The sequence below is a fragment of the Natator depressus genome, chromosome 1 (assembly GCF_965152275.1).
Source record: "Natator depressus isolate rNatDep1 chromosome 1, rNatDep2.hap1, whole genome shotgun sequence".
NCBI lineage: Eukaryota > Metazoa > Chordata > Testudines > Cheloniidae > Natator > Natator depressus.
The window spans coordinates 209,277,864-209,297,082 of NC_134234.1; the positions used below are offsets into that span (position 1 = coordinate 209,277,864).

The 19,219-nt window shown below is 47.3% G+C and overlaps 1 protein-coding gene across 1 annotated transcript in view; it reads right to left on the reverse strand.

Moving 5' to 3' along the window:
* Window positions 1-19,219, reverse strand: part of EPHA1 (EPH receptor A1) — a 64,515-nt gene that overhangs the window by 20,483 nt on the left and 24,813 nt on the right. Inside the window, exons 3-4 of the mRNA XM_074934692.1 lie at window positions 7,970-8,245; window positions 3,961-4,351 (exon numbers count right to left, since the gene is read on the reverse strand). Of these exons, the coding sequence (XP_074790793.1) occupies window positions 3,961-4,351; window positions 7,970-8,245 (667 nt within the window). The remainder of the gene's footprint in view (window positions 1-3,960; window positions 4,352-7,969; window positions 8,246-19,219) is intronic.

Genomic DNA, 19,219 nt, shown 5'->3' on the forward strand with positions numbered 1-19,219 from the left:
GCCAGCCACTTCCCCGCCCCCCACCAGGATAGGACCGGCCCACTAACCCCCCACAAGCTGCCACAGCCTCAGTGGGGAGGCAGAAGCAGGGATGCTGCTCGCCCTCCCTGCATTTTTCTGAAATGATGGCCCTGGGTGAGGAACGCCTAGTTAGACAGAGTGGGCTGCTGCTTCTAAAGGTAAGGAAATAAGATGGGAAATTGTAGTGTGGGCCTGTGGAGGGTGTGCTGACGAGCAGGGCAGGGAACACGACTAGAATCTAACAGGGAAGAGGCATGCCAGACAGAGAGGATTATGTCACCACACTGAGCTAGCATGAGAGAATGGAATGAACCCAAGTCAGATGGAAGGTGCAATGGTAACAAGTGCCAGCAAGGGGCAGCACCACACCAGAAAGGCAGATTCTTACTGCAGTGCAGAGTGTGGCAGCTTGCTTCCCATACCGGTGTCCTTAGGGACCCCTGCACACACTGCCCCTGGGGGCTGGGGTGGCTGGATGGCAGGAAGGGGTTAAGCAAGGTGGCAGGGGTGGCAGAACTAGGGGAGGAGTACAGGCTAGTGCCGCAGCAATGGAAATATTGTGAGAGCTGATCTATGTTTTGGTCCCCACAATATTTCCTCTGTCCCATGGGAGGATGCATTGTGAGAAGGGGCAGCCTGGGCTCCCTTGGCGTGAGGGAGAGACATGGGGGCTGGTGGTAGGCTAGGTGGGAAGGGGTGGCCAGGCAGAGCTGTGTCATTTCAGGGATGTGAGGAGAGCTGTTTCCACTCCAGGGCAGGAAGCTCTGCCAGTAGTCTAAAAGCAGCAGATGGGGAGCAGGAAGGTGGTTGGGGGGATGCTTTTGAGGCCTGGGGTGGGGGTGGGGGTGGCAGGGATACCAAGCTGCCTAACTGTGCCACTTCCTCGACCTGCTATTTGGGTCGGAGGCTAAGGTGAGTGCTTGCCCCGCTGCTGCCCTCCCACCCCCATGACTGCCAGAACCCCAAGCTCCCTGGCACACACCCCAGCCCCAAACCTCACCCCCCACATTCAAAGCAAGGTTTCCCTGCCTCTGTCTGAGGGGCAGCTGTGCCGGGTCTCCATCCCAGGGCCGAGAATTCTGATTCACATGTGGGAGGAGGATATGAGAAGGGAACAAGTTTCAGATAAATCAGAAACAAACTGGGGTGACCCCGCCACGTTAGCAGAAAATGAGGCACCCCTCCCCTGCGGGGGCGGTACAGAGTGTGGGACTGGCCCAGAGCGCTGTTGCCATCGCTGCCGCCACGTCCCACCCACCAATTATCTTTAACAAGGCCTCTGTGGGCTCATCAAACAGGAAGAGGAACAGAGAGTCTCTGCCCTCAGTGCACCCAGAGTGGGAGGTGACTCCCCGTTAGAGACGTCAGCTGAGCCCTTCTCAGACTTCCTGTACCCTGCCCCTCCTCGCCACCCCCAACTGCCTGTTCCCCATGCCTTCCCAGCACATAGCATATGAGCAGCTTTGTTGTTTGGAATTAAAGTCCGAAGGAATCAAATGGGGAAAACAGGTTCTGGGAAAGGCAAAAGACCAGGACCGCCCTCCTGAGGGCAAAGATCAGAACCGGCTGCCCTGCCCTTCATTCATTGTTATTACAAGTATTTATTTGGTGCACATCACTAGGGTGACTGGGCACCTTACAAGGATTAAGCTGAGGCAATCAAGAGTTCAATAATAAAAGACCAAACCACATGCTCCCTGCTGCTTTGCCATTCAGCTAGGAAACCAGGGGACCCAACTGGCTTGGAAGGCTTTGGCAAAGAGAGGCATCCTGCACCTTCATAATTAATTGTTTTACCGCAGGGAGCTAATGCCAGAGGTGCAGGCTGGCCACTGGGAAAGCTATGCCACCAGTGCCCACAAGCAACACCTTTGGGATGCAGAACCATCTATCTCCATATGAGCATAGATCTATGGCGGGTGCAAGGAGGTGAGATGCCTGAGCTTAGACCCCTTAAGGCTTTACACTCTGATATCAGTACCTGGAAAGTCACCCAACAGTTGTCTGAACTAGTGCACAGCTGGGACCCCCTCACACCCCAATTACTATCCCTCCTCATCCTCCTATTCCAAGGCAAAGGTCAGAGATGTCTTCCATGCGATGCCCTCCTCCCTTATCAGAGGGTACAGGTCACAGCTGGATCTCCCCCCGCCCCCATCCCATCCCATCCCATCCCATCCCAGACTCTCCCTACCTTTCCACCCCTCTTCCCATCAGAGGACAACAAAGGCCAGAGCTGAGTCCTCCTCATCCCCATGCCAGGACGGAGCTCTGAGCTGGAGCCCGCCTCCTTCCAAAGGCAAAGGTCAGAGCCACGATCCTGGCCTCTGCCGCCCTGGGTGGGTTCAGCGAGAGATCTAGATCAGTTCTGATCCTTTGCAGAGCTCTTGGCCCCTTGCCACTGGCAAGCAACTGGAATGGAGATGTGGGTGGACAAACAGGTGCCCTAGACCTAGCCTTCCTTCTTTGCATCCACCAACAAGATGCCACTTCAAGCTTTGCCATTCCCTCACACACACCCCACCCCACCCCCACCACCCGCTGGGCGACTACCCTGATCCCTGCTGTCCCTTTGGAGGACACATATGACTTCAGCTATATTTGGGTTGGGAGGAGAAGTAGCCAGGACCTGGAGGCTGTCCCACCCCATGATAGCGGTGAGAACCAGCCCAGGCATGATGGGTTCCCTGCCCCTTCCCAGGAGAGCGTGCTCAGCTCCCAGGAGGGCGGGGAGAGTTCAGCAGCAGCAGCTAAGTGGAAAAACTGGCTGGGCCATTGAAGGAGAGCAAAGGGGAGGGGCAGGGATCTCCCTTAACCCTTCATCAGCTCCCAGAGCAAGGCTGGAATGGGGAGGCATCAGCAATCCAAACAGAGATCAAGTTCCCACACTGGAGCAAACAGAGGGAGAGCAAGGCAGGGAGACGGGGAATCAGTCAAGGCCCCTATAGACACTAAGAATCTAGTGTGGATTGCCCGACACCCTGTGCACTTAGGCTCCCATCAATTCTCCCTTTCCTCTTCATTCCTGTAGCTGCAGCTATGCGGGACATGAGCAGGAATGTATCACTTGTGGGCCCTGTAACTGCCTGGGCACAGTCACCACCCCCATCAGCAATATAGGATCAGCAATGTGCCATCCACATACCCTCAACACACCCCCTTTCTCTCCCAGCTGCTACAGGCTGGAAGACGGTCCACTAGCACCTTCTCTCCCCTCGCTGCCAAAGGGAGACTCAATCTACTGCTGTGATGGGCCCAGTTCAGTTTGTCAAGCGCTCCCCTCCAATACAGCGGGTGTGCCCATGGTCTCTCATGTGCTCGTTCTCCCTGAATGCTGAGTTGGGCTGTGCAGGGGGTGCTATACTCATTCCCCAACATAGCAGAATTCTCTCCCACACAGGGAATGCATGTGCACAATACAGGGGGAGCTTTGACCCTTCCCACCCACATATCCAAGTTCCTGGACATGGGGGACAAAGGTGCTGATCTGTCCATCTGCTCTACCCTAACCTAGCTGCAGTACCCCAGAGAACACGGCTGCCATTTAATGGTTGGGAGCTGGTTGCTGAGTGAGTCAGTGTCAATCATATACTTACAGCTCCCAGAAACCAGCTCCAGACCTGAAGGGCTGCTGGAAGGAGACCAAGAGGGAGTGGAGGAGTGTGTGCAACTGTTACGCCTGACAGGGACAGGAACAAAAGAGAGAGAGAAATAAAGAGAGACTAACTGAATCAGTGAGAGACAGACAGGGCACAGACAACAGGGGTGAGAGATGGGGACACAGAGAGAGAGGCAGTAGCAAAGTCAGATGCACTTAGGGTAGCTCTTGGTCAGGTGAGTATAACTCACCTCTCACCCCCTGCAAATACTGCCCAGATCTCCATCTCCCCATTGTTCCCCTTGCACCTGACTGCCCCCTTCCCACCTCTGCACACCTACCTACACAGCTTCTGTCAGCCTCCTCAAACCCAACAGCACACAGGCACTGGCCCATTGGCACCAGCCACTCCCCATCAGCACTGCAATGCATCCTGGGTGGGAAGCCTGCTTCTTCGGCTGCATCCTTTACACAGACCCCTGGCACCTCTGTCAGCCCCTCTGAGCCTGCCAGTGTCTCTGGAAAGTGGGCCAGTCCCCCCACTGTTTCTGGGCAAGTCTTGTAATATACCCGGACAGAGACCAGAGCCACACAGGCCCCAGAGTTCTGGAAAGCAAGGTAGAATCCGCGCTGAGACAGCTTCCGTATCGGGCACACTTCCACATTCAGCTGCATAGCGCCTGACTCAATGTCCCGGCTTGTGAAACTCCGATCTGCTGCCACTGTGTTGACCTGAATAGGAGAGGAAGAATCAAGATCTATGGCACCTGAAGATCTTCCTCCAAGGTTACATTTGTCATGCGTCTTTCACCCCAAAGCCCCTGTGTCAAGAGTGCTGAGATAGATGGGCCAGTACTCTGATCACTGTAGCCTCAATTAGTTTCCCAGTGACAGCTGATTGAGGAAATAGAGGAATTAGCTAATCAGATGGGGAATCTGGGTGAGTGAGGGAACTAACTGGCCCATCAGTTGACTATCTTGATAAAAGGCAGGAAGGAAGCATTAGCAGGAGGGGAAGACAGGGCTAGCTATGCCCAGACTGAAGCTGATCCCAAGAAAAGGAGGTCTCTTTTCCTCACAGGGCCCTGAAGAACAGATAATAGGGTCATAGGTATTAGAATTGTTGTTATTGCACTGCACAAGTGTTGATGGAGGCAACTGAATAAATTCTATGGCGTGGACACTAAAAGAAGAGAGTCTGAAGGGTTTTTGCAGTGATCAGGGATCAGGTGTGGGGAAGAAAACCTATGCCCTGTTACAGCCCCATACAGCCTTCATTGTAACTCCTTTCTCTATGGCCTCTCTAGCTCTGGTGCTCTGGACTCCAGGATCTTCCCACCTTTGCATGTGGATGACTAAGCACAAACACATCAAACCAGGGCACTCCGTTCCCCATTGTTTCCCTCATTTTATATAACCCCTATGGACGTCCCCCATCTGCCTCACAAGCCTTGTTTCTATTTTTTCCTCCCAGCTCTCCACTTAACTTCTCTTCAAGAGCCGTGTGACTGATTCATTGTTTGTACACCACCTAGCATAACGGGCCCTGATCTCAGGATGGCCTTTGAGCACTGCCACAGCACACTTACAGACTACAGCAACAAGTCATTCTTCTGAGGTGGATTCGTTCTTTTTCTGTCAGCAATTTGTCTACCAATAAACAGTGATAGTTTTTGGATTTGTTTAGTTGAAATTACATGTTGAATAAACTGCTGCTGACAATTCTCTGTCTGTCAGGTGCTTGTGAGCAGTCCTGCATGTGCCTTCGATATTTCCCATCAGTTGATATAATCCATAGGGGACAGTGGGTGTGTTTCCAGACCCTGGCTAGATGAGCATCGCTTCTGCATTTAGGCTTTTGAGGCAAATCTGAAGTCCGTGGGAGTTGGGCACCTAACTCCCTTAGGTCTTGTTTACACTTACCGGAGGATTGATGCTGTGGCGATCGATGCATCGACCGTCGATTGTTCTCCCGTCGACTCCTGTACTCCACCTGATCGAGAAGAGTAAGGGGAGTCGACGGGAGAGCATCTCCCGTCGCCGTCGCTTAGTGTGGACCCCGCGGTAAGTAGATCTAAGCTATGTCAATTTGAGTTACGCTATTCATGTAACTCAAATTGCGTACCTTAGATCGACTTTTCCCTTTAGTGTAGACAAGGCCTTAGACTCCTCTGAAAACCCCAGCCTGAAACATCTCTGCAGTCAACTGGTAATCAGCTCACGAGAAACTTCAAGTGGGCTCAACTGCCATCTTTGGATGCAGCAACAACAGACGTGAGGAGTGGGGAATTGGGACAGCTGTTGCCGTAAAGCTGGTTGCAAAGAAGTAGGTGTTAAAATTCCACAAAAAAACATGTCTAGTCACTTCTGCCCCTGCCCCAAGGGGGAGGAAAAGAGGTGATGAAGGCAGTGTTGCCTAGTGGATACAAAACCAGACTGGGACTCAAGAGACCTGGATTCTATTCCCAGCTCTGCCACTTGCCTGCTGGGTGACCTTCAGCAACCCTCTTCACCTCTCTGTGCCTCAGTTTCCCCATCTGTAAAATGGGGATATGATCCTGTCCTCCTTTTTAAAGTGCTTTGAGATCTACTGATGCAATATGGTAGATATCAAAGAACATAGGCCATATCTACAGGATGTGGGACTCTGCTTTCGGAAACAGTGACTCTGAAAAAAATTTGGGGCTTGTGGTGGATAATCAGCTGAATATGAGCTCCCAGTGTGATGCTGTGGTTAAAAGAGCTAATGTGATCCTGGGATGCATAAAGAGGGGAATCTTGAGAAGGAGCAGAGAGGTTATGTTACCTCTGTATTTGACATTGCTGTGACCATGGCTGGAATAGTGTGTACAGTTCTGTGCCCACAATTCAAGAAGGATATTGGTAAATTGGGGAGGATTCAGAGAAGAGCCACAAGAAAGATTAAATGATTAGAAAACCTGTTTTACAGTGATTGAGCTCTTTGAGTCTATCTGTTTAACAAAGGTTAAGGGGTGACTTGATTACAGTCTATTAGTATCCACCTGGCGAATACATATTTGATAATGGGCTCTTCAATCTAGCAGAGAAAGAGATAATATGATCCAATGACTGGAAGCTGAAACTTGACAAATTCAGACTGGAAATATGATGTAAATTGAACAGTGAGGGTAATTAATCACTGGAACAATTTACCAAGGGTCTTGGTCAATCACTGACAATTTTAAAATCAAGACTGGATGTTTTTTCTAAAAGGTTTGCTCTACAAATTATTTTGTAGAAGTTCTGAGACCTGTGTTATACAGGAGGCCACAATGGTCCCTTCTGGCCTTGGAATCTATGAATAAGATCTGGGTGATGATGATCTCCTCCTTTTTAACACTGGAAGCCCCAACTTCCTCCTACCCGTCAAAATCCCCACCTGTCCCCTACCCAACTGCGTAAATCTCCAGAATTTTACTAGAACATAGTGAAAATGTGGGGGTGGGGGGGTGGGAATGAATAGAAAAACGTGAATTTAATGTCAAAATAAATAACCCAAATGAAGTTACAAGATACTTGTATTTTTCATTTTCCTATTTAATTCAGTGCAACTCTCTGGGCTTGAGTTTACTAGAAGCTGCTGCAGAAATTTCAAGAAGAATTTTATCATGATGTGTTGCAGAACATGAAGAGGGGAGGACTGCCAAAGAACGTAGGTCTATGGCTTGCCACAAAACACACTGGGCCCTGATTATGGGAGACTGTTTACAGGAAAGCTGAGATTCTCTTCACTGGAATTCAGCTGCTTCTGGGGAAGAAGGGACAATAAGTACCATATCGAAATGAAACTGCAGGAGAAACATAGGGTGGCAGAGCATGGTGATGCAAATAAGAATTTGGTACAACCAATGAGACCATTACCTCTACCCTCAAAGAAAATGCCATGCACTCTTTTCTGACCAGTGATCAGAGCAGGGGATTAGGTGTCGGGAGACCTATGTCCTATTTCTTTATCTGTCCTGACTTACTTTATTACCTTGGGCAAGTCACTTGATCTCTCTTGGTCCCAGTTTCCCTATTTGTAACATGGGAATGATGATGTTTGTTAGAACCCTTCATGGTCCTTGGATATGTAAATGCAAAGCATTACCATCAACAATAAATGTTCTCAGTCCCTCTGTTCTACAGCTCATTTGACAATTGGCACCTCCTGCAGCAAAGAGGGCCCTGACCATCATGCTGGGGCAGCAGGGAGAGAGCATTTCCTATGGCATCACCCACTCTGTTCCCTATGGGACCCTTGATTTCCTTGGAGGTCTCCCATCTGGCCAGCCTCATCTTGTTTAGGTTGGGGGGTCAAAAGGATCCCCAACCCCCATTGCTACTGACCTTGGTGAACAGGGGGCGACGGAACTGGATGCCGACATCCTGCTCTGACTCCATATAGTAGAGATTGAAGGTCTCTTTGCAGGTCACCACCTCACCCCTGAAGCTCTTGCAGTCACGCACGGTGAACTTTAGCTCCACGTAGATGCGGGAGGCTGCCTCACCCCGGTATATCCAGTTGGTGCGGAGCCAGTGATCAGTGTCGCCCAATGAGAGCACGCTGCAGTCCTGGTACATATAGATGGGGGTACTGTTTATCATCTGCTGCACCTCGCTCCACTACTCCCAGGGGGAAAAGAAAACAGAACACATGCAAACAAGCTGATGTTATCCAGAGGAGAGATATGTGGCACTTAAATATGCAATAAAACCAGGCCCACAAGATCCAAGCCCCTGCAAACTTCGGACTCAGATTCTGACTAACGTCAAGGCCTTGAATAATGAACAAAATCTGCTTCTGGTTCAGAGCGCTGAACCTGCCTTAACACTGTGAGCACGGAGCAATAAATATGATCTGCAATTCGGGGTATGACTCAGGTCTAGCTGACAATGACTCACCACTTCTCCTGAACATGAGCTCCTGGTGCAATGCTGTGGCCAGAAGGGCTAATGTGATCCTTGGATGTATAAGCAGGGGAATCTCAAGTAGGAGTAGGGAGGTTATATTACCCCTGTATTTGGCATTGGTGCAACCACTGCTGGAATGCTGTGTTCAGTTCTGGTGTCCACAGTTCAAGAAGGATGTGGATAAATTGGAGAGGGTTTAGAAAAGAGCCATGAGAATGATTAAAGGATTAAACAATATGCCTTCTAGTGGTAGATTGAGCTCCTTGAGTCTAGTTAGCTAAACAAAGAGAAGGTTAATGAGTGATTATCGCAGTCTAAAAGTACCTACAGATGGGGAACAAATATTTGATAATGGGCTCTTCAATCTAGCACAGAAAGGTATAACGTGATCCAATGGCTGGAAGTTGAAGCTTGACAAATTCAGACAGGCAGTAAGATACAAAATTTTAGCAATGAAGGTAATTACCTTTGGAATAATTCGGAATACATCTGTGGTGTATTCTCCATCACTGGCAATTTCAAAATCAAGATTGGGTGTTTTTCCAAGGCTATGTCTACACAAGATAGGGCTGTGATTCCCCTACTTATGTACACATGTTCATGCTAGCTCTCATCAAGTTAGCATGAGTATAAATAGCAATGTAGCCTTGGCAGCATGGGTAGTGGCTGAGCTGTGCCAAGTACAAACCCAACTGATACCTATGGGTATGTAGTGAGTATGGCTAGGGCCTCCCATCTGCCCCTGAAAATTGTGTCACCAGAAGGGGTATCAGATGCTAGCGTATTCCCCTCTACCAAGGCAATACCAGCTTGGAGAGTAGAGTGGGCAAGGAGATGGGTCTGTCACAGAATCTCATTGTGGGAGGGTCAATCACAGGGCTTTCTTTCTTAATCCTAGTCTAAAATGACATGGAAACACACAGCTGCCACACCATTCAGTTAGCATCTGGGCTGGCAGCTGGCTCATGGGGAATTTTAAAGTAAATAAGCATTTTCCATGCTGCAAAAGAAAGCAAAAGATTTATTGGATGGTTTATTAATTGTGTAAATCTACCAGTGACAATCTAGACTAATGTGTTTAGTTGTGTCTTGTAGAAACACTCTCCTCTTGCTTATTGTTTTTCATAAATATGTTTTAATTCTTTTAAGGAAACTGGCAGCCTGCTTACATAAACGAGTAATGTTTACCCCTTTCAGCCAGCATGGTGCTACAATCAGGGCTGGCTCCAGGCACCAGCTTTCCAAGCAGATGCTTGGGGCAGCATTTCATAGAATCATAGAATATCAGGGTTGGAAGGGCCCTCAGGAGGTCATCTCGTCCAATCCCCTGCTCAAAGCAGGACCAATCCCCAATTTTTGCCCCAGATCCCTAAATGGCCCCCTCAAGGATTGAACTCACAACCCTGGGTTTAGCATGCCAATGCTCAAACCACTGAGCTATCCCTCCCCCCTCCCCCCTTTTAGAATGGGGCAGCAGTCCGTGTCCCGCAGCAGCAATTTGGTGGCAGCTCCGCTGCTCTTCCCGCTGTGGTGGCTTGCGGTGGCAGCTCCGCCGCTTTTGCAGTGGCAGCAATTCAACAGCGACTGCTTGGGGCGGCAAAATTGGTAGAGCCGCCCCTGGCTGCAATGGCATCTACCTGATGAACATCCGGAAACAGAGGCAGAGACAAGAGACCCCATAACAGAGAGATGGTTTGGGGACAGTTTTCATACAGCAGGCAGCACAGGAAGGGTTGGCCAACCATTATTTCTTCAGGAGGAAGTTATACTTTGGTAACAGATACATATTACCTGCAGCAAACTCTTATCTGAAAGACAAAGATTCTGCTGCTGCTGAAACCTGCACAGCCTCATTATACCCAGGGGCCTGATTTGGCTAGCATTTCCACTGATGTAACTCCATTGATTTCAGGGGACTCATTCCTGATTTACATTGGTGGAAGTAAGCTCAGATTCAGCACCATGTTGCCTATTTGAAAGCCACCTTTTCACAGGAAATCATATATTATTTATTTTGATAGTCTACAGCAGCGATGGGTAGCTTCTTCCTTTGGTCTGGTCTACACTACAGATCTATATCGGTATAACTACATTGCTCAGGTATGTGAAAAATCCACACCCCTGAGCAACGCACTAATACCTACCTAACCTCCAGTGCAGATAGTGCTATGTTGGCAGGAGAGCTTCTCCCATCAACACAGTTAATCCACCTCCCTGAGAGGAGGTAGCTATGTCAGCGGGAGAAGCTCTCCCATCAACTTACAGCATCTTCGTTAAAGCACTACAGCAGTGCAGCTGCATCAGTGCAGAGTTTTAAGTGTAGACTTGCTTGTAGTCCTGTTTATGTCCCTTGTCTGTGAAATGTTCAGCAAGCTGCTACTGTTTTGTGTGGGAATTTACCAGGAATCAACTAATCACTAGGGCTGAGAGTTTGTCATAGTGACTGTTTCTCACTGGCATAAACTAGTCATGTGCCCTGCCACAGCGGCCCATGAGCAACCATGGGTACCACAGGGGTGTGTGTGAGCAGTACAGAGACTAACAATGGATGAAAAGTAGGTTGAGGGATCACGGTAGTGAGGGTGGGGGAAGAGGAAGACCATAAAGGTTAATTAACAGCAAACCTGACACTGAAAGAGATAGAGGAAACTGAGGCTGGAATATTTTGAAGGAGAGAAAAGATGAGGAATAAAGAGAAACAGCAAAGCCAAGGGAGAGGCAATAACTATAATGTCATATACCATTTGAGGCAAACACACCGAGAATGGTATAGATTTGAACTTAACTCAGGAGACATGATTAGATAGAGGATGGGTGGGTGCGTGGGTGGATGGGAGACATGGGAACGCTGTGATGTATTTTTCAAGTTCATTACACTGAGACGGGCTTTTGGAAGGTTTTCTGTATACAGTATGGCTGTATGCCTGCATGTCTGTTGGGAAATACATGAGTATGCTGCTACAGGAGCTCAGAGCAGATGATCACAATGGTCTCTACTAGCCTTGGAATCTCTGAATATGAGGCCCAGCAGCTGTGCTGCACTGTTTGCCACAGGCAAGATATTTAAGTACAGCATTTCAGATGAGTACCATCAGGTGGCTTAGTGATTTTGCATACATGTTTGAGGGAAGGGAAGGGCAGCAGAGGCTGGAAAGGTTCGAAAAGATATGGAAAGGTTAGAAAATAAATGAGATCTGTGTAAAGACTTGCATGGACTGGATGGCAGTCCTGTGGAAGATGCTGGGGGGGGGCTTCAGTGACAAATGTGCTTAGGAAATTCCAAAGCTTTCCATTGTAACCCAAATGACGGTGTACACAAAAGGGAACAGTTTCAAACATGACTTAGGCCCTTTGGCGCTTTTGAAAATTTTACCCTAAGTTCTGGACAAAACCACAGAGTCCTCCCCATCTGCAAACAAATAACAATGAAACTGGCAACAAACCCTACACAAGTTAGACTGGATGGATAAAGCAAAGCAGAATGAAGCCATCACCTATTAACGTAATTTTTCCCATTAAACAGTTCAACTTTTAAATTCAGCGAACTGTGAAGTATGCAACATTGATTAAAGGGTTAATCAGCTCACCAGTTGCTAGGCAGCAGTGTCATGTCCTTGGAACTTCAGCAGCCAATCAGAGTTTATGCCTCTGATGCAATGCTTATTAATTCAATGTCCTTGCAGAGTTGTGTGGGTGAAATTTGGCTCAATCACTCTAAACTACCTGCCCTTCCAGCTTGCCTGCTGGTGGTATTGAATTAATCTCCTCTAAAACAGTCGTTACCTTTCCATTTCATCTCCACACTCTTTACCATTGCTCCAGTCACCACAGGTTGGCAATGAGGAAAAGAATTGATGTTGCTTAGGAAGAGAGGGAAAAACAGAGAAAGGACCATTTTAGCAGTGAGTCTGGATTGTGCTTTTGTGATCCTACAGAAAGCATTAGAGCTCATGAGAAGCATCTAAGAGTTTTTAGAAGCAGGGCCAAGATTTTCAAGACAGGATCCCATTAGGGACCTGGTTTTCAAAGAGGGCTAAGCACGTTACCCACTCCACCTGGGATCAAAAGGAGTGATTGGTACTCCATACTTTTGAAAAATTAGCCCTCTTACTTAGGCATCTAATTTTAGACGCCTAATTAAGCAAGCCTTGGCTAAATACCTTAAGAATAATGCAGAAAGAGAGCCAAGTTCTTGTCACTGTTGTGCCCAAAGGCATTTGGTCAGCTAAAGGACAAATCCAGGATAAAACCAGGTTTAATGTTACCATCAGAGTGCTAAGTGAATGAATATCTCTTAAGATAGCTATCTTAGCAAAAAGAAAAGGAGTACTTGTGGCACCTTAGAGACTAACCAATTTATTTGGACAGGACAAGGAGTAATGGTCTCAAGTTGCAGTGGGGGAGGTTTAGGTTGGATATTAGGAAAAACTTTTTCACCAAGAGGGTGGTGAAACACTGGAATGCGTTACCTAGGGAGGTGGTAGAATCTCCTTCCTTAGAAGTTTTTAAGGTCAGGCTTGACAAAGCCCTGGCTGGGATGATTTAGTTGGGGATTGGTCCTGCTTTGAGCAGGGGGTTGGACTAGATGACCTCCTGAGGTCCCTTCCAACCCTGATACTCTATGATTCTATGATTTGAGCATGCTCGGGGGTCGCATAACTTAGCAAAAGTACCATTAGTGCCCATAGACAGCTGGGAGCAGCAAAGCAATCTAATTTAGAGAAAATGCAAGAGGCTTGGGCTTCCCTGGGCAAGTGTGATTTTATGTCAGGAGAATGGCTGGGAGGTAAATTTGTTCAGGGGATTATTAGTAGTGAGCTGAGCAGCAAATCAGTAAAGGCAGCCTTTGGAGAAGACTGGTCTTGGATCTGAACTCTGGCCATTGTGAATCATTGGGAGAGCATTAGACACAGCATTTAATGATTTAACTCTGATGACTGGCAATTTTAAAATCGAGATTGGATGTTTTTCTAAAAAAATATGGCTCTAGCCTAGTTCAGAGAGGAATTAATTCAGGGAAGTCCTATGGTCTGTGTTATACAGGAGGTCAAACTAGAAGATCACAGAGGTCCATTCTGGTCTTAGTATCTACAAACTGCATAATGCTGCTCTACACAGGTATACTGAACATTCTGAACATGGAGCCAGAAAGCAAGACTTGTAAAGATTTCAGCCCTTTGTTTTCACTGACTTAGGGCTTGTCTACATTACTCACTGGATCGACGGGCAGTAATCGATTCAGCGGGGGGTCAATTTATCGTGTCTAGTCTAGACGCGATAAATTGACAGCCGAGTGCTCTCCCATCGACTCCCATACTCCACTGGAGCAAGAGGCGCAGGCGGAGTTGACGGGGGAGCGTCAGCAGTTGACTTACCACAGTGAAGACACCATGGTAAATAGATCTAAGTGTGTCGACTTCAGCTACGTTATTCACGTAGCTGAAGTTGCGTAACTTAGATCGATCCCCGCCCCTACTGTAGACCAGGCCTGAGGACTAGCACTGGATATATTCAGGTTTAAAGACATTCTAGAATTGGATATATTCACAGTGGAGGCAGATCAAGAAGGATGTGGAATTAGGAATCAGATTTCTTTTGGCCCAATCCTTCAATTTGTCTAGGTCACTCTGGACCCTATCCCTACCCTCCAGTATATCTACCTCTCCCCCCAGCTTAGTGTCATCTGCGAACTTGCTGAGGGTGCAATTCATCCCATCATCCAGATCATTAATAAAGCTGTTGAACAAAACCAGACCCAGGACTGACCCCTGGGGCATTCTGCTTGATACCGGCTGCCAACTAGACATCAAGCCATTGATCACTACCCATTGAGCCTGACAATCTAGCCAGCTCTCTATCCACTTAATAGTCCATTCATCCAATCCTTACTTCTTCAACTTGCTGGCAAGAATACTGTGGGAGACTGTATCAAGAGCTTTGCTAAAGTCAGTATATATATCACATCCACTCCCAAGTCATGCTTCTGTCAACCCTCCCCTCATCCCTACAGTGAGTACCTTAGTGTAGAGAAAAAAGAATGAGGAGTACTTGTGGTACCTTAGAGAATAACAAATTTATTTGGGCATAAGCTTTTGTGGGCTAAAACCCACTTCATCAGATGCATGGAGTGGAAAATACAGTAGGAAGATATATATATACATACACAGAGAACATGAAAAGATGGTGGTTGCCTTACCAACTCTAACGAGATAAATCAATTAAAGTGGGCTATTATCAGCAGGAGGAAAAATCACTTTTATAGTGGTAATCAGGATGGCCCATTTTAAACAGTTGACAAGAAGGTGTGAGTAACAGTCGGGGGGAAAATTAGCAGGGGGAAATAGTTTTTAGTTTGTGTAATGACCCATCCACACCCAGTCTTTATTCAGGCCTAATTTGATGGTGTCCAGTTTGCAAATTAATTCCAGTTCTGCAGCTTCTCGTTGGAGTCTGTTTTGAAGTTTTTTTGTTGAAGAATTGCCACTTTTAGGTCTGTAATTGAGTGTCCAGGGAGGTTGAAGTGTTCTCCAACTATTTTTTGAATCAGGTTTCAGAGTAACAGCCGTGTTAGTCTGTATTCGTAAAAAGAAAAAAGAAAAGGAGTACTTGTGGCACCTTAGAGACTAACCAGTTTATTTGAGCATGAGCTTTCGTGAGCTACAGCTCACTTCATCGGATGCATAGGCTATGCATCCGATGAAGTGAGCGGTAGCTCACGAAAGCTCATGCTCAAATAAACTGGTTAGTCTCTAAGGTGCCACAAGTACTCCTTTTCTTTTTTATTTTTTGAATGTTATAATTCTTGACGTCCATTTATTCTTTTGTGTAGAGACTGTCTGGTTTGGCCAATGTACATGGCAGAGGGGCATTGCTGGCACATGATGGCATATATCACACTGGTAGATGTTCAGGTGATTTCTCCCCTCTTGCCTCCCCAGCCCACAGCAAAAGCAGTTCATTTTTCACTGAGATGAATATTTATTATGAGGAAGAACATGGCATTTCCCACCTGGTGCGGATGAGGAGCAGCAGGAGTGGAAGAGTGAGAAGGCAGAAGGAGGAGATGGTATGATGGGATAACATGATTTTGGCAATTAATTAATCTTTAAATATTCATGGTAAATAGGCCCAATGTCCTGTGATGGGATGTTAGATGGGGTGGGATCTGAGTTACTACAGAGAATTCTTTCCTGGGTATCTGGCTGGTGAATCTTGCCCATATGCTCAGGGTTCAGCTGATCGCCATATTTGGGGTCGGGAAGAAATTTTCCTCCAGGGCAGATTGGAAGAGGCCCTGGAGGTTTTTCGCCTTCCTCTGTAGCATGGGGCATGGGTCACTTGCTGGAGGATTCTCTGCTCCTTGAAGTCTTTAAACCATGATTTGAGGACTTCAATAGCTCAGACATAGGTGAGAGGTTTATCGCAGGAGTGGGTGGGGGAGAGTCTGTGGCTTGCATTGTGCATAATGGTCTCTTCTGACCTTGATATCTATGAATCCATAAGAAATGTTCCTATTTCCACAGCCAGTCGCTGTTGATTTTGCAAGTCAAACAAAACCCTGCCAGTGTTTTATCCCAGGTTTTCTAACTTCCTTGCAAACTTAGTCCAGATGAAGGAGCTGCGAACCTGACAAGCCCCATACGTTAACAGCAGGTGGAATCACAGAAAGCAACCCCATCCAGGACTTCTTAGCGAACCCCCCACCTACACACCCCTTGAGTCAGTCGTTCCACTTAGAGCCATATGGAGACAGACTCATCAGCTGGAGGACAGACAAATACTAGGTACAGAATTTCCACAGGTTATTTCCCCTGCAATCTATCAGTCTATCTCAGTCTTATCTGGAATGAGCTTCAACTGGCTAGGTCTCTGCAAGCCCTTCTTTCAGGAAGATACTGAGAAAGCTGATTAATTGCACTGTCTAGGTATGATGAAATAGACACAGAGCTGGTATTTAGCTGCATAGGGAAGGCAGCACAGCCCACAATGCTTCCCTATCTCCCCTAATGACAGTGTCGAGGTGTTCAGCAGGAGTGATTATACAGCCCTCTGATATCCTGCTTGAGAATGCCCTCAAGGCAGACGAGCAGTCAGCTAACACTACCCTTTGGGACCTCTCAGAAAGGGAAGGATTTTACAGGAACACTGTCTATCCTTGCCAAGGTCAGCAGGCATGTAAACAATACCTGATAGTCAGTGGTATCAAAGACTGCTGACAGGTCATGGATCAGTGATCTTCACCTATCATTAGAAGAAAATCATTGACCAATGCAGTGCCTCTGCAATGCCTGGGATTGAACACCAGACTAACAGGGAAGAAAGAGAACACAGGGAACTACAGCCTCACTTCAGTCCCCAGCAAAATCATGGAGCAGGTCCTCAAGGAATCCATTTTGAAGCACTTGGAGGAGAGGAAGGTGATCAGGAACAGTCAACATGGATTCACCAAGGCCAAGTAATGCCTGACCAACCTGACTGCCTTCTGTGATGAGATAACTGGCTTGGGGATATGGGGAAAGAAGTGGATGTGATACTTATTGACTTTAGCAAAGCTTTTCATACAGTCTCCCACAGTATTCTTGCCAGCAAGTTGATTGGATGAATGGACTATTAGGTGGATAGAGAGCTGGCTAGATTGTCAGGCTCAATGGGTAGTGATCAATGGCTTGATGTCTAGTTGGCAGCCGGTATCAAGCGGAGTGCCCCAAGGGTCGGTCCTGGGTCTGGTTTTGTTCAACATCTTTATTAATAAAGGGATGAATTGCACCCTCAGCAAGTTTGCAGATGACACTAAGCTGGGGGGAGAGGTAGATATGCTGGAGGGTAGGGATAGGGTCCAGGGTGACCTAGACAAATTGGAGGATTGGGCCAAAGGAAATCTGATGCGGTTCAACAAGGACAAATGCAGAGTCCTGCACTTAGGAAGGAAGAATCCCATGTACCGCCTCAGGCTGGGGAACCGACTGGCTAAGCAGCAGTTCTGCACAAAAGGACCTGGGGACTACAGTGGATGAGAAGCTGGATATGAGTCAGCAGTGTGCCTTTGTTGCCAAGAAAGCCAACGGCATGTTGGGCTGTATTAGTAGGAACATTGCCAGGAGATCGAGGGAAGTGATTATTCCCCTCTATTCGGCACTGGTGAGGCCACACCTGGAGTATTGCGTCCAGTATTGGTTCCCCCACTACAGAAAGGATGTGGACAAATTGGAGAGAGTCCAGCAGAGGGCAACAAAAATGATTAGGGGGCTGGGGCACATGATTTATGAGGAGAGACTGAGCAAACTGCGCTTATTTAGTCTGCAGAAGAGAAGAGTGAGGGGGCATTTGATAGCAGCCTTCAACTACCTGAAGGGGGGTTCCAAAGAGGATGGAGCTCGGCTGTTCTCAGTGGTAGCAGATGACAGAACAAGAAGCAATGGTCTCAAGTAGCAGTGTGGGAGGTATAGGTTGGATATTAGGAAACACTATTTCACTAGGAGGGTGGTGAAGCACTGGAATGGGTTACCTAGGGAGGTAGTGGAATCTCCTTCCTTGGAGGTTTTTAAGGCCCGGCTTGACAAAGCCCTGGCTGGGATGATTTAGTTGGTGTTGGTCCTGCTTTGAGCAGGGGATTGGACTAGATGACCTCCTGAGGTCTCTTCCAACCCTAATATTCTATGATTCTATGAACAGCGGCAAAGAAAATCTGACACCTCTGTCTACTGCTGAAGTTGTCCTATTCACAGATTCCAAGGCCAGGAGGGACCATTGTGATCATCGAGTCTGACCTCCTGTGTAACACAGGCCAAACGACCTCACACAGTAATTCCTGCACCAAGCCATAACTTTTCACAACAGTAATGGCTGGAGTGAGCGGTACTGACTTGTTCACCGTTTTGTGACTCTGACCAGGTTCAGGTGACTGGGATGAGGTGCACACCCTTATTACCAAGTGACAAAATGAAACTACAGTAGAACGTCAGAGTTACAAACACCAGAGTTAAAACCTGATCGGTCAACCACACACCTAATTTGGAATTATGATTATCATACTATCTATGATTCTATGATTCTATGAACTGGAAGTACGCAATCAGGCAGCAGCACAGACCACCCCCCCCCCCCAAAAAAAGAAAAAAAAAAAGCAAATACAGTACAGTGCTGTGTTAAACATAAACTACTAAAAAAATAAAGGGAAAGTTTAAAAAAAGCTTTGACAAAGTAAGGAAACTGTTTCTGTGCTTGTTTCACTTATATTAAGATGGTTAAAAGCAGCATTTTTCTTCTGCATAGTAAAGTTTCAAAGCTGAATTACGTCAATGTTCAGTTGTAAATTTTTGAAAGAACAAACATAACGTTTTGTTCAGAGTTATAAACAACCTCCATTCCCAAGGTGTTTGCAAAGTTAGCAAAATTGGACTAAATGAAACCTCCTTCATCCTGAAAGGTAAACGGTCAGGAAACGGAAGCCGGTGGCAGCACTTCAAAGCTTTCACAGAAGTAAGTAGCACTGCAGAGAAACCAGAGAGGCTAAATCCTCCACACCACTACATGGGGCAGACCCCGAGCCATTGAAGGCCCGAGGCCTGCCATAATCTCCAGTGGGAGCACAAGGGTACTGCAAACCACCCAACAAAACCATTGATAAATCAGCAAGATACTGTGATCCATGCAAGAATGTCAATTGGAGAAAATATATTTTAAACC